Source organism: Mercenaria mercenaria, chromosome 12 (assembly GCF_021730395.1).
Source record: "Mercenaria mercenaria strain notata chromosome 12, MADL_Memer_1, whole genome shotgun sequence".
Taxonomy (NCBI): Eukaryota; Metazoa; Mollusca; class Bivalvia; order Venerida; family Veneridae; genus Mercenaria; species Mercenaria mercenaria.
The window spans coordinates 79,187,027-79,203,133 of record NC_069372.1 but is presented as its reverse complement, the minus strand read 5'-3'; the positions used below and the strand labels follow the sequence as shown (position 1 = coordinate 79,203,133).

General features: G+C 35.2%; 1 protein-coding gene across 1 annotated transcript in view; it reads right to left on the bottom strand.

Annotated features, from left to right (window-relative positions):
• Window positions 1-15,849, bottom strand: part of LOC123533502 (mediator of RNA polymerase II transcription subunit 24-like) — a 56,252-nt gene extending 40,403 nt beyond the window's left edge. Inside the window, exons 1-4 of the mRNA XM_053520413.1 lie at window positions 15,450-15,849; window positions 9,592-9,674; window positions 5,520-5,632; window positions 2,722-2,942 (exon numbers count right to left, since the gene is read on the bottom strand). Coding sequence (XP_053376388.1) covers window positions 2,722-2,942; window positions 5,520-5,632; window positions 9,592-9,674; window positions 15,450-15,621 — 589 coding nt within the window. The 5' untranslated portion in view covers window positions 15,622-15,849. The remainder of the gene's footprint in view (window positions 1-2,721; window positions 2,943-5,519; window positions 5,633-9,591; window positions 9,675-15,449) is intronic.
• Window positions 15,850-16,107: the final 258 nt, after the last annotated feature.

Sequence of the window (16,107 nt, the reverse complement as noted above, 5' to 3'; positions counted from 1 at the left end):
AAGCTCGACTATTCGAAATATTTTCCCAGATGCAGAAAAATATTACCCAAAAAGGTTAAATATCAAAAGAGTTTTAAGTCAACAGGGGACATAGTTTGACCAAAATGCATATCAGTTATGGGACTTGCTGCTATCAACTAGTTTTATAACCCCGGAGGCACATGTGAAGTTTCAATTCAATATCTGTATTAGTTTAGAGATAGTAACTTGCATGTAAAACTTTAACCAGAATTTTCTAAGTCCAAAAGGGGTTATACTTTGCCCAAAATACATGCCAGAGTTATTGGACTTGACCCAGTGAGGTTGGTAATTGATCTAGAAAAAGAAAAATTCAGTTTCAAATCTATATGCCTTTTAGTAATAGCTGTAAGTACTTGCACACAAAACTTTAACCAGGACTTTCTAAGTCCAAAAAGGGGAATAATTTGCTCAAAATACATGTCAGAGTTCTGGGACTTGATCCAGTGAGGTTGGTAATTGATCTAGAAAAAGAAAAAATAAGTTTCAAATCTATATGCCTTTTAGTAATAGCTGTATGTACCTGCACGCAAAACTTTAACCAGAATTTTCTAAGTCCAAAAGGGGGCATAATTTGGCCAAAATGAAGGTCAGAGTTATGGGACTTGGTGCTATCAACTAGTTTTATAACCCTGAAGACACATGTGAAGTTTCAATTCAATATCTGCATTAGTTTTGGAGATAGTAACTTGCATGTAAAACTTTAACCAGAATTTTCTAAGTCCAAAAGGGGGCATAATTTGCTCAAAATACATATCAGAGTTATGAGACTTGACCCAGTGAGGTTGGTTATTGATCTAGAAAAAGAAAAAATAAGTTTCTAATCTATATGCCTTTTAGAAATAGCTGTATGTACTTGCACGCAAAACTTTAACCAGAATTTTCTAAGTCCAAAAGGGGGCATAATTTGGCCAAAATGAAGGTCAGAGTTATGGGACTTGGTGCTATCAACTAGTTTTCTAACCCCGAAGACACGTGTGAAGTTTCAATTCAATATCTGCATTAGTTTTGGAGATAGTAACTTGCATGTAAAACTTTAACCAAAATTTTCTAAGTCCAAAAGGGGGCATAATTTGCTCAAAATACATGTCAGAGTTATGGGACTTGACCCAGAGAGGTTGGTAATTGACCTAGAAAAAGAAAAAATAAGTTTCAAAGCTATATGCTTTTAACCCTTTCCCACATGGATACGTTTATCACCGTATCTATCGATTACCGAACAGAAACGTATTGACCCGAGTCTATCGGTTCCCCGATAGAAACGTATTATACCGATTAACGGCCATTTGAACAGAATCGTTTTATCCCGTGTCTCATAATCAATCGCTTTATTTTCGTTCTTTTCCTAAAGAAACAAATTCCGGATGTTTACTAACTCAAAATATGGGATTTCGTCATCATTATTTACGTACAAGATCATGTGGTTACTATTTAAATTTATCGAGTACTTTGCAAAGAAAGACACCGGGGTTTTTTCCTACATGTGCACGACGCTACGTCATGGAAAATTACTGAGAAAACTGCTTGCAACTGGCCGGTTCGCGGGCTTTCCTCGTTCTAAAAATAACAACCATTTAACATCAAAGTATTTTTAAATGTGTTAGGTCATGAAGGTCACGCGTGATACATGCGAATTTCCCCTAAACAACAATTTGTGTATACGATGGCTTGGAATTTATGGCCTTACATAACGGGAAGTGTTAATCAAAACAGAAGGACCGCGGCTTTCAAATATTTTATGACACCCCAAGAGTTAATTGCTGCGGAAGTCACCCGTGATGTACCGACGTTTGATCATCAAAATATTACGTAATATTATCTTAATTTTTTTAATTTTTAGCACAAGAATACTGTAGTCGGTTACGAGTCTCGATCTCGGCGATCTTTTTGCACTTTCGGAAATTTAATGATCCGTTATTTTTGTAGTGTTATTCAGTTTGATGGTTGTTTTTTTATATAAATACTTACCGATTCCGATTCGGAAGATAAGTCTATTAACTATAAATCAAACTTTCAAACATCAAAATGAAATTGTATATGAATTTCAATGTGAAAGTAATCCAAAACAGAATTTTATGCCTAAAAATATATATTCCCGTACTTTAACACTTTATATCTTCGAAACTCAAAGAGAAACTACAATAAATTTTGTATCATCGGAAAGAGAATTTAAATTGCTACAAACTTTATATTGACAAAAATAATGTCAAACTTACAGAAAATATTAAAATAATGACATTTTTAACATAAGTGTGTGTAATCACAAAATAATGCTAACACCTCTGTTCAGATAAGACAGTCACCTTTATCAGCCATATACCGATTATTGATTATTGATTATCACTTATCAGTGTTATGTAAAAGAGGTTACTTTGGCTTCTGTTCTGTGTGGTAAAGGGTTAATTGATGGCTGTATGTACTTGCATGCAAAAACTTAACCAAGGTGTGACACCGACGCCGAAGCCGACGCCAGGGTGAGTAGAATAGCTAGACTATTCTTTGAACAGTCAAGCTAAAAACTGAGAAACTACTACATGTATGATCATTTATTAACCACTGTGTATTGTCATTGTCAAGTTTTAAAATAAGGTAATATAAGATCTCATGATGACTCAATAAGCTTGCAGCTTCCACTACAAGGACGTTTACACAATTTAGTGTAAAGCAAACAAGAACCCATGGCTTTTTTAGAGAAATATTTACCCGAGTCTTCACTTTGTGCTATATAAAGCAATCCATTCACCGTCTTACTATCTGTTATAGCATCAGCAGCGAGTGCCGCCGCATGGAGAACATTCTGGTACTCGGCCTGCCGACTCTCCTGGTACTGCTGTACCGACCTGAGCATCACCTTCAGGAGCCAGTGGATAAGAGACTGCAGCGTCTGGCACAATGTTACACCACCCTCCGACACAAAACTGTAACTATTCAAGTCAAGATACATTGATTCTAAAACTATTTTGTATATAAATCTATTGTCTACGGTCATTTTCTGTGCTATCAAGTTAAAACAGACATTTATCACATGTTTGACAATGTGGGAGTGGAATAAAGCCATTATTTAAAATTGATAATACACTCTAGTGTAATAGAGCTTTGACATTGACATTGTTTTAAATATAGGAGACATTGGTCAAGTTGACTTGTTTATAATAGTTAAGGAAAGTAGACTTTTTTCAGTTTGAACTGAAAAAGCTTACATGTAATACACAGCTGTTGACTAAAACAACAAAATCCTGTGCAAATGAAACTAAATGATTTCACAGATTCCAGTGATCAGAAATGTGAACAATAATGTGCATACTGGTATAACAATGCATGGTCTTGGATGACTGTAACAGTGCCAGTTAACTGTAAACATGTTACAATGCATGGGCTAGAATGACAGTAACAGTGCCAGTTAACTGTAAACATGTAACAAAGCATGGGCCAGAATGACAGTAACAGTGCCAGTTAACTGTAAACATGTAACAATGCATGGGCCAGAATGACTGTAACAGTGTCAGTTAACTGTAAACATGTAACAATGCATGGGCCAGAATGACTGTAACAGTGTCAGTTAACTGTAAACATGTAACAATGCATGGGCCAGAATGACTGTAACAGTGCCAGTTAACTGTAAACATGTAACAATGCATGGGCCAGAATGACTGTAACAGTGCCAGTTAACTGTAAACATGTAACAATGCATGGGCCAGAATGACTGTAACAGTGCCAGTTAACTGTAAACATGTAACAATGCATGGGCCAGAATAACTGTAACAGTGTCAGTTAACTGTAAACATGTAACAATGCATGGGCCAGAATGACAGTAACAGTGCCAGTTAACTGTAAACATGTAACAATGCATGGGCCAGAATGACAGTAACAGTGCCAGTTAACTGTAAACATGTAACAATGCATGGGCCAGAATGACAGTAACAGTGCCAGTTTACTGTAAACATGTAACAATGCATGGGCCGGATTGACTAAAATAGAGCAGGTAAACTGTAAACATGTAACAATGCATGGGCTGGAATGACTATTAATAACAACAACCTGTTTACTGTAAACATGTAACAATGTATGTGATTTTCATCGGACAGGTTTACATGTAATAACGTATGGGCTGAATGACTGTAACAGGGCAGGTTTACAGTAAACATGTAACACTGTATGGGCTAGAATGATTTTAACTGAGCAGGTTTACTGTTTACATGTAACAATGTATATGAATTTCACTGGGCAGGTCTACACGTAACAAGCGCTCGTAGAACAATGCCCCCCTTGATGCATTCAGTAATTGCACATGGGACTGAAAGTATTTGGTCACTATGCACAAAAGTTATACTGTTCTTGGTCAAAGTGATCTTGACCTTTGACCTACTGACCTCAAAATCAATAGGGGTCCTCTGCTGGTCATGATAAACCTCCCTATTAAGTTTCGCGATCCTAGGCCAAAGCATTCTCAAGTTATCATCCAGACACATTTTAACTGTTCCAGGTCACTGTGACCTTGACCTTTGACCTACTGACCTCAAAATGAATAGGTGCCATCTGCTGGTCATGAACAACCTTCCTATCAACTTTCATGATCCTAGGCCAAAACGTTATTGAGTTATCATCGGGAAACGATTTAACTGTGACCTTGGCCTTTGACCTACTGATCTCGAAATCAATAGGGGTCATCTGCTGGTTATGAACAACCATCCTATCAACTTTCATGATCCTAGGCTAAAGCGTTCTTGAGTTATCATCCAGAAACCATCTGTTCCTGGTCACTGTGACCTTGACCTTAGACCTACTGATCTCAAAATCAATAGAGGTCATCTGCTGGTCATGACCAACCTCCTTATAAACTTTCATGATCCTAGGCCCAAGTGTTCTTGAGTTATCATCAGGAAACCATTTAACTGTTCTGGGTCACTGTGACCTTGACCTTTGACCTACTGATCTCAAAATCAATAGGGGTCCTCTGCTGGTTATGACCAACCACCCTACCTAGTTATTATCCGGAAACTGATTGGTCTACATACCAACCGACCGACAGACCGACCAACATCTGCAAATCAATATACCCCTCCTTCTTCGAAGGGGGGCATAACAATGTATGGGCTGAATGACTGTAACTGGGCAGGTTTACTGTAAACATGTAACAATGCATAGGCTTGAATAAACATAACTGGACCAGTTTACTGCAAACACAAGATAAAATAACATCAATTAAAAATCCTGCTCAATGACAATATTTGCTGTAACGGAAATATACATAAAATAAATTAATATAAAAAATGTCTTACAAAAAAAGTACATTTCAAATTTTGGCTGTTAAATATCAGTTTAAAACATTTAGTATGATTTGTATATAAATATAGTAGGATTTTGTTTAGAAATATAAGACATGGGAACTGATCCCAATTTCGCAACAAAACTGTTCAAGAACAACTTGAAAAAGAACATTAATGAAACCTGATAAAAACAATTCGGAAGACAAAGTATAATTAAAACATTTCTCCAATTACCTCATATGTATAGCGAATTCCTTGGCCATCTCCACCAGCGCAAGAACACAGTGTGGCTTATTGAAATCCTCATAGTTGTAGATATATTTAAAGGCTGCAACACTTGGTATCAACTGGAAAGACAAAATAAAACAGTTTTAGACATTTTCTAATTTACAACATGTTAATTAATAAAGTTTTTATTGCAGCTAATATATTTATGTAACAATGATAAATAATATATACTGGTTTTTTTTACTCAGTAATGTAGAAAGAAGGTATATACCCTCTCCATTGCAACTCTGAGTGGTATTTTGATCAAAATTGTGAAAAAGTATCAGTCAACCACGTATTATAAATAACAACATTGTTATATTATCTAACAGACATCTGTTTCTTTACACTGACTCGCATTCATTATAAATTTTGCTCTGCAATTTGTGCTTAGTCTAAAAGATCATTTTCACCAAATGCTGTCTCAGATGAGGTGGGGGGGGAGAGAGGTAGGGGGGATTGCTTTTCCAATTGGGAGTATGTCCCAATAATGGCTACAAAATCTGCTGCCAAAAAACAATTACCAAGAGCACAGCACAGGGGTCTGGCTGAGCCGGACCCCTGTGGAGCACAGTACTGAAATAACCACAATAATAGAGTGAATCATTGAAAACCTAGGGAAATAATATTGCTGCCAGAAACTAAGTCTCCAACTCTATGCAATTAAACTATTAAATAAAAACCTTCAGTTACAGAAAAATGTTACTTTTATGATGTCTCAAAATAACTTATACATGAGAATATACAGTGTAACTTCCGAAAACCGAACGACCTCCGGACCAGTATAAAAGTTCGGTATTTGGAAGTTTCCGGAATTCAGAAGTTTGAAATTTGGTAGGCAAAGTGGATGTTTGCACAAATGTTATGTTTTCTTACATGTAGGATGAAGGAGATGATTATCCTTTATAATTTTACAAGTTAATATAAAGTAATTAACTAATTGATTAATTAAAAAAATACAAACATGAAGAATAAAAAAAACATAATTAACAAATGCAAAAAAAAAAAAAAAATCTTTAATAATAGCATTTACGTAAACATTTTCCCTTACATTTTACCATCTTTGGAGTCCCGAGTTCGTCAATATTTAATTAACATTGATAATGCATAGTTTAAACGATGTATCTAAATCAATTAAAACACAGATCTTTCTTTCATTCAAACATCAATGAAAGTTTTTCGCATGTAAGATATTTAATTCATCACGTTTTTATAAATTGAATACAAATGAAAGTAACCGCTGATTACTTCCTTACTTTTGCATCAAATGATCATTGTGATAATAAAGCGTGTCAAAATACATGTGGGCCCCTAACAGATAAACAAAATAAAATACTGACAACTTGCCACCGGCGTTTTTGGATTAACAGGTGACAATTTTAATCTGGCAAATATTTTGTTGTTCGGTTTTCAGAAGTCAATTTTAGTGTTAAAATATAAAATGTCCTTCAAAAATTGTCCGGTTTTCAGAATTCAGAAGTTCCGGTTTTCAGAAGTTAATGTTATATAGAAATAAGAACAGAAAAAAACTGGACCTTGAGTTTTGTGCGGTTTTCAAAGGTTTCCGGTTTTCAGAAGGTCCGGTTTTCGGAAGTTACACTGTACTAGGGATGGCAACAAATAGCATTTTTGGTAATCAAATATTTTATTCAGTCATCAACTGATCAACAAAACAACTCAAAAACTTACGTTTTTATCATATCCCAATCAGCGACTCCCATTAATTCTACTTTAGTTTAAACCGGAATTGATTGAGACAAAGTCAACTTAAAACTGACTAATCGTTCTTGTCACTTGTTCATCTTTTGTAATATAATACATTTGATTTGAGCCACACCATGAGAAAACAAACATAGTGCGTTTGTGACCAGCATGGATCCAGACCGGCCTGTGTATCCGTGCAGTCTGGTCAGGATCCATCCGTGGAAGCAATGGTCGAGAGGGCTAAGATGTTTTCCTACGGAGGTGAAGGCCCCTGGTTCGAATCCTGGCTACTCCCATTGCGGTGTGTCCTTGGGCAAGGCACTTTATCACGATTGCCTCAGTCGACCCAGCTGTAAATGGGTACCAGCAAATTGCTAGGGGTGAGGTATAATTGGTTTTAAATGTTCTTAATATAGGGTCGAAGAAAAGCTCTATGGAGCTTATGTAAATTGTTTCACCAAGCGACGGTAAATAAAACTTAGGTATTTTGAGAGAAGATTATTGCAGTAGAATGAACATTTTTTCGATCAAATGAGGTATTCTTAACTGCTGGAGTCTAATGAAGGCAATATAAAGAAATATTTGAGCTTAGTACACTACCTGTCTGAATATATACATGTAGTACTTAATCAAAATGTTTACTAAGTTTTGCCCATTGTTTTCACGTTTAGGGCAAAACCATTATTTTATCTTGGGACGGTACGCCGCTTTTTGTGGAACTGCACTCTCAGGGCCTCCTAACTGAGCCTCAGAAAGATGTAGCCACTTTTTGAGAGAAACTGCCAACTGGAAGCTGAACTGCTGAAATTTGGCCAGATTTTAATAAAATTCTCGTAGCCACTTTCAAAAATCTGTAGCCAGTTCTCTGAATTTGTAGCATTTGGCTACATTGGCGAATGGCAGAGGAGGCCCTGCACTCTGTGCATCACTGAAGGTTCCATGTGCACCACCTTATGACAACATCTGCGGATGTCTCCAGATTATATCCTAGTACTTATAACATGTGCAAACTGCTCAACCTAGGGCTAGAGGGCGTGGATGGTACCTTGCATCCCCACTACAGTCTATGAACAGGCTCAATCAAACTGAGCCTGATTGAATTTTGTTTATGTCATGTTGGACAACCTGTGGTTTTCCACTTTGTTATTTTACAAAATGAAATGCAGCTATAGTTTCAATCCAGAATCTGCATTAGTTTTGGAGATAGTAACTTGCATGCAAAACTTTAACCAGAAGTTTTCAAGTTCAAAAGGGGACATTACTTTGCAAAAATTAATACAATGTCAGAGTTATGGGACTTGATGCTACAACCTAATTTTATAAAGCTGAAGAGACCTGTGAAGTTTCAATTCCATATTTCCATTAGTTTTTGAGATAGTAACTTGCATGTAAAACTTTAACCAGGATTTTCTAAGTCCAAAAAGGGGCATAATTTGGCCAAAAAAAATGTCAAGAGTTATGGGACTTGATGCTATCACATAGTTTTATAACACTGTAGACACATGTGAAGTTTCCAATCAATATCTGTATTAGTTTTGGAGACAGTAACTTGCATGGGACTTGAACTGAGTGTGGTTGGTAATTGACCAAAAGAAAAAGAAAAAAAAATAAGTTTCAAATCTATGCCTTTAAATAATAGCTATATTTACTTGCAGGCAAAACTTTACCAAAGTGTGATGCCAGGGTGAGTAGAATAGTTCGTACTATTCTTGGAATAGTTGAGCTAATAACTAATGAACATTTTAGTTCTGTCAATTAACTTCTACTTATTTCTCATAGATCTGTATTTTTTCCAATATTCGAACAGTAAAACAATATGCAAATATTCATGTAATGAACGAATATTTCAATACATGTATTTGTTGCCATCCCTAGAATATACTATTTTATTTTATGTTTTTCAGTGAATTATAGAGTTTTCTAAGTGAAATAAAAGTGATAATCCACAGTTTTGAAACAGTAGATTATCATTTTTATTTTCACTGTTTTTGCCGAACTTGTTCCGGTCCTCCGTCGCAACTGAAGTCAAATTGTATACCGGGCGTTATGAATACCGGGGACCATAATGACGATGACGTCGTTAAAATGACGTCATTTGTGTTATGCTTTCTGTTGATCTGTCCCGCGATTTTCGACATTTTTATAAATCACGCAACAAAAATAGAGTTTTACACATGAAATAAAAAGAAAATTTTTTTGTTTCAGTGAAATATCAATTTTATTTCACTCGTGAGCACCAAAAAAGTCATATCAGTTTTTGATGCTCACTTGTGAAATAAAATTGATATTTCACTGAAACAAACAAATATCCTCTATACAATGTTGGTATACAAACCTTGGTGAAGACAGCATGTTTTACATATGACAGTATTAAGCTGTTTGGATGTGCCCCAACCAAGGCTTGCTGCAGGAGCAACACTGCAATATACAAACAAAAGGAATTAGCATTTCTAATAAGGCACTCCTTAGAACATTTTTTTGTGCTCTCAGGTAGACAATACACATGTGAAAAAGAACAGAATGAAAACATGTAAGGTATACAATATTTAAAATATTGCACACTGATGAGTTGAAAAATCTTGTAACTGTAGATCAATAGGTGGTGGTCATTTTTTTTCTTCACCTAGTCTTAGCTAAGAGACAACTTGATTATCAAATTGATAAGATAGAGCTCTCTGCATCTCTTTGTGCTTTATCTTTAGCAAGCTTGAGAATTGAGCTTTAGTGTAATGTGAGCTTACTATTTTCACAGATATTGATGCATTTTAAAACTTACCCATGAAGCTAACAAGGTGCACCTCGCTGCTCTAAATTGTTTATGACTTAAAAATCCAAATTAGGGCCTTTTCAGTTAGTTGCAAAAAATGATAACATTCTTTTTAAGGAAACAATTTTGAAAGAAATTGGGAACTGTGTTTTAATATTCCTCAAGTAAATGAGTGCACAGCAAATGACGTCACTGTGACATTGCTTCCCCTGTATAATTAAAATGTATGATAAACAGTGTTCCCATTCAGGTACATATGTACGTGAAACACATACAAAACAAAGATTTTAAAACAAAATGTTTTTGTACAAACAATGCAGAGTCTGATTCTACGAAATAAGTCTACTATCTAAGTAATTTCTAGAGATACTGATACTTACCTCTAGACAAGTTTGATCTATTGAAATTTTATGTATATTTTTATTTTGTTGGGTTTAATGTTGCAGCGACACAATTATAGGTCATACAGGACTTTTCAGCTTTGATAGTGGAGGAAGATCCCAGGTGCCCCTCCATGCATTATTTCATCATGAGCAGCCACCTGGGTAGAACTACAAACCTTCCGTAAGTTAGCTGGATGGCTTCCTCACATGAACAATTCAATGCCCTGAGTGAGGTTCAAACCCAGATCGCTGAAGGGCCAATTGATTTGAAGTCAGCGACCTTATCAACCACTCAGCCACAGAGGCCTCCTATTTAAGTTTTATGTTTTGGAGGAAAATGTAAACAATCAGATGAAACCGGGTATCATTTAAATTCAAGTTTTAGGTGAACTTCGATAAAGTTGTATCTGGTATTTCCTTTGCAACAACATTTATGGTGTAAATAACCAAAAATATCTGGAAAAAGGAGGTCCATACTCCTAAACAATCCTTTATAGGCATGTCTAAATGTACAGATTCAATTACCTCTAGAATCGGATCTGTATCTCTGAACTCAAATTCTAGACACTTCCATTAATTAATCAATAATGGTTCTATACAAGTGACAGGACAGGTCCCTGCCCATACTTGTACCTGAATCCGTCCCCAAACATTCATTAAGGTTCTCGTAAAGCCTTCTGAAACCTTCCCTAGGGTTAATTTTTGTTTGAGTTTTTTTCTTTGGTTCATCATAAAAAATACAGTAACTGTAAAAAAAAATTTAATTTCGTTGTTTTGGTCAAAATGGCAATTTCGTGGGGATGTGATTTGGTGGAGTTCAACTTTTGAACATAAAATGAATGGAAATTTTACTTGTTCTATATTTGGGATTAAATTTCGTGGACTGACTCAAATCCACAAAAATTAGTCCCCAAAGAATATTAATAATTTCATAGTATACCAAGCCGTTGATAATAAGTAGGAAAAACTTTCAAGACAGGTAATTTTTTATTAAACAACACACTGTGTCATATATTACATGTACTTTGACTGTTCACGTTCTATTTTGAATACGATATATATCAAACATCTTTTTCGAAAGTGTTTTATCATTAGTTTTATGATTATTGTACATGTGTCTAACATCGATATTTCTCCAGCTACTCTGGGAGTTAGTCTAAATAATTTGACGTCAGAACTGATTCTGAGATATTTTCATGATAGGGCAGACTCCCTCCCTTTACGTAAAAACCAGTAAAGACCTTTTCTGTGGTGAAAATAGCTTTAGTAAAAACACGATCAGGCAATATACTTAAACAATGAAATCGTAAGACAAAATAAAACTGAATCATTTTATGCCTTAAACATAACTGTAAAATGCGTTAATAAAGTGTAAATAAGTTACATGTGTTATTTAGCTTTGTAACCTTGCTGCATTTACATGTCAGCCATTACACTAAGTACAGCTGACAGTGCGGTTGGTCACTATCGATCATGAGACATGGAGCGGAGCCATGTAAAGTCTGTGTAATCTTTAGGGTGCATTGATTAAAACAGTGACAAACTCGTGTTTTGCTGTTTAATCACATAAACATCAGTTGAATGGAAGGAAAAAATGGATATATTCTTTCCAGGTATCCTAAAATTTCACTAATGATTTTGTATTTTAATAGATAAAATGCAACATAAAAATTGTATACCTGTCAAGACACATTGTGCGTATGTCACATGCATTTCAGCTCTAGATCAGGCTCACATACCTACTATTCCAAGTCACAGATATTTGACTTTATCAAAAACTTTAACCAAAAATTCTAAATTAAAAAGGGGCATAATTCTGTCAAAATTCAAATCAGAGTTATGGGGGTTATTTCTCCTGGTGTAGACTTTGATAGTAAATAACTATTTTAAGTTTCAAGTCAATAGCTTTGATAGTAACAGATAATTTAACTTTATAAAAAGCTTTAACCAAGGGCGATGCCGACGGCGATGTCGGGGCGAGTGCAATAGCTCTACTTTTTCTTTGAAAAGTCAAGCTAAAAATGAAACAATCAAATTTTTTCGTAGAAGATTATTGAATGGAACTTGCCTGGCAATGCTGACACTGTATTTTCAAAGCGTTTCATACCATATAATACAGCTTTTACATTCATCGGTGCAATGTATAATTTCAACCGCATGAATAAAGATCACAAGAAGTAAATATGGAGGGAGACGATTCAAAACCAGGTCTATTTTGTGTTGAAAAAAAAACTGAATTTTCCATGTGGTCGTCTCCGGCTTCTAGGGGGCTTTGAACCCCAGTTCCTCCATGGATGGGGGGCAATCGCCCCTTTGAACCCGATCACAAGCGATTTTTTGTCACTTTGGGAAAAGGTCTGGTACTGACTGAATTGGGAAGAATTGTGGCATAGGCCTGTACTTATTATATAACTGCAAGCAAGCATTCATTAATAAAAAATCTGCAAATCTGACACCCAAGCTTTCCATAAATTATGCAACGTATGATCCCTTACAAAATGGTCAAAAAGCTGCGAACATGCTACGAACATGCCGCGACATACCTATTTGCAGGAAGTGTTCGCGGGATATTCGCTGCTTAGTAACTGCGAACATGCCGCAACTGATTTGATACTAGTTCGTGGGATATTCGCAGGAAGACCAATGATCGCGGCAGGTTCGCGAGAAGAACTTAGAAGATTGTAATCTTTTGGTAAACTGTTAATGAAGAGCTTTTATAAGAGCAGGTAATTGTAGATCAATTAATTTGTAACATTATCTGTAAGGTCACAGTATGAGTCTGATAAGTTAATTACAACCAGATATTCTGGACATGTTTAGAAGGAAATCTGTATGCATTACAGACAGTTTTCATAAGTGATTCTTGGAGGCTGATAGGAATATATTCTTTTTTATGGTAAGTCAGATAATTTATGTTTAATATCTATACTCATATATCTCAAAATGGAATTTTAAAAATGAAATAGATATGCTTAAACTTTTGCAGAGCTGTATCAGATTATCTAAAATGAAATATAAAACTAGCTTATTTTGACAATTTTTAAGCTTCATATTAAAAATCATAAGTCTGATAATAAACATGTAAAACTATGACAGACTTGTAGTGATACATATAACTTATAAGCAGTGTGAAGAAAAAACATTGGGATGAAATGAATACAATCACTCAGACACTGTTATTGAAATAACAATTAACAGTTAAAATTCAAACATATTTTATCATTAAAACTCAAAATGCTCCAAATACAATGTTGGCAAAAAGCCGGTCAATATGAGTATTGACCAGGCCGGCGGTCAATACTGGTTAAAACCGGTCAATACTGGTCGATTCAATACTATGGTCACTCTTGGGTGGTCAATACTGGTTTATTCAACACTTTTACATAATGCACATTCACAGATTGGCACAGGCTGTGATAGTAATATAAAAATAATAAAGCAATTTGAATAATATAAAAAATTTTTCATTAAAAAGTATAGTGGTCAATACTGGTCGATTCAGTTTTGGTCTGTGGCAATGTGTCCTGGTCAGGCTCAGTTTTGGACAATATACTTAGACTGGTCAGTGGTCCATACTAGTTTATTCAATGCTTTTATCTTCTTACAGTAGCCTTTATTTAATTAATTAATTAAAGATTTTATTAATATAAATTACACTTATTGAAACAGACAGTACTGGTCAATTCAAATTTTGGTCCTATGCAATATCCCTAATTAGTACATATAGTGGTCAATACTGGTCAGTTGAATACTTTGATTGCATGACTTATTTTACCATGTTCAAGCATCTCAATAAATACAGTGGGATTATTGATCTTGACAGCTAATTAGTGACTAGATAGACTGGTCTGCAACATCTTTTGTACCGGTATATTGTAAGACATGGTGTCAGTTAGGCAATGTGACAATTGCTATCAAAACACAATTAAACCACTTCCATGAAAGGGTCCAGGTGTTTTGCAGCAGTTTTTCATTAAATTTATTATTATTTATACCAATATAAAAAATCATTAGATTTATCACTTGTGAATAAAACAGTTACTGCTACAGTTTATGAAATACTTTCTACAAATGAAGTTCAGCAAAACTATATATCTTTGTAATATAATCTAACAAAAAATGTTTAATAACCAGTATCAATCAGTATTGACCAATCAACCACTTCTGACCAACTTGGGAGTACATGTATTGATTTGGTTGCTTTAACTAAATACTAATGCCTGCATTTACCATAATCTGGCCCCAGATGTTCTTAAACAGTAATTATTTAATTGTTCATAAACTTTGCAAAATATCTTAACAGTCAGTATTGACTAATTGACCAATCGACCAGTATTGACCGGTATTGACCACTTCAGGGAGTATTGACCGGGGCGGTTTTAACAGGTTAAAACTGCTGGTTAAAACCGGGGGCGGTTTTAACCGTCCAACATTGTCCAAATATGATATGAAAAAGTTCAGACATTGACAATTTGAATTTGTTACAACCTCAGTGTTCAACTTAAGTTTATTCAATAAATTTATATCCCTGATTCCTATTAATTTATTTGTTTTTGCACTTTTTCTGTATGTACATGCTTTTTTGTACACAATTTCTCTAGTGATGGTTTTCAGTTAGTTTGCAGCATGTTCACAGCAACTAGTTCACTGGATGATCACAGCAACTAGTTCGCGGGATGTTCGCAGCAACTTGTTCGCGGGAAGTTCACAGCTACTTGTACGCGGGAAGTTCGCGGCAAAACTAATATGCATGTGAAAAGTGAACACCAAACGAACATTCCGCGAACAGTTATACCAATTGTATTGAAAGTGTTCGCGGCATGTTCGCCGGATATTCGCTGCATGTTCACAGCAAGTGTTTGCGGCAAACTATAATATTTCCGTAAGGGATATTCGCTGTTACAGGTATGATGATACTAATTTTTTTGTTTCTTTTCAAGTGAATAGGTTCTTGCGAATTATTTAAGCAGTGAATAGTTTCTTTGTCGTTTAAGCTACGCTCGCTCAGAGGCTTTGCCTTTTTCATATTAAATGAAAAATTACCAGCAATTTCTTTTGTATCTGTTCCAGTTTGTGCTGAAGTAATTAACTTTTTCAGGTGGATTCCCCATTGTATTTCATTCCATCTTTCACGCCAGGCCCTCATCAGTAACCCCTTTACTTTCTGTACCAAAGCAGTATCCTGGCGACTAGACTGACCACCGGCGGATTCCATGATACTACTGGTTCGAATAATTTTGTGTACGAACACAAAATGTTGATTAGGATGCGATGGAATTCGATGGTTACATACAAATATTCGCGGTCTGTAGAATAAATGTCTATAAAGATATATCAAAACATAATTTTTGATATCATTAGATTGATCAGTGATCAAAACAAAATAAAAGAAAAAAAAAGCTTTCAGTATCGCTCAACCGCTTGATCAACCGTCTGCTGAACATTGAGGATTTTTATGTTTACATATCGGACTATACACTATTATGCGAAGCCAATCTTTTGGTTATAATCATAATGGAGAACCACAGTCTTCGCGCGAGATTCGTACATACCAGGTTTATTGCAATATCTGGTTCTTATTTAATTCTATTGAACGGATTTTTTTTATATTTTGTATTATAGTTACAGAATTAGATAGATCTGTATTTCATCTTTATCAATAGGTTGAAGCATATATTCGATTTCTAAAATCCCATAAAAC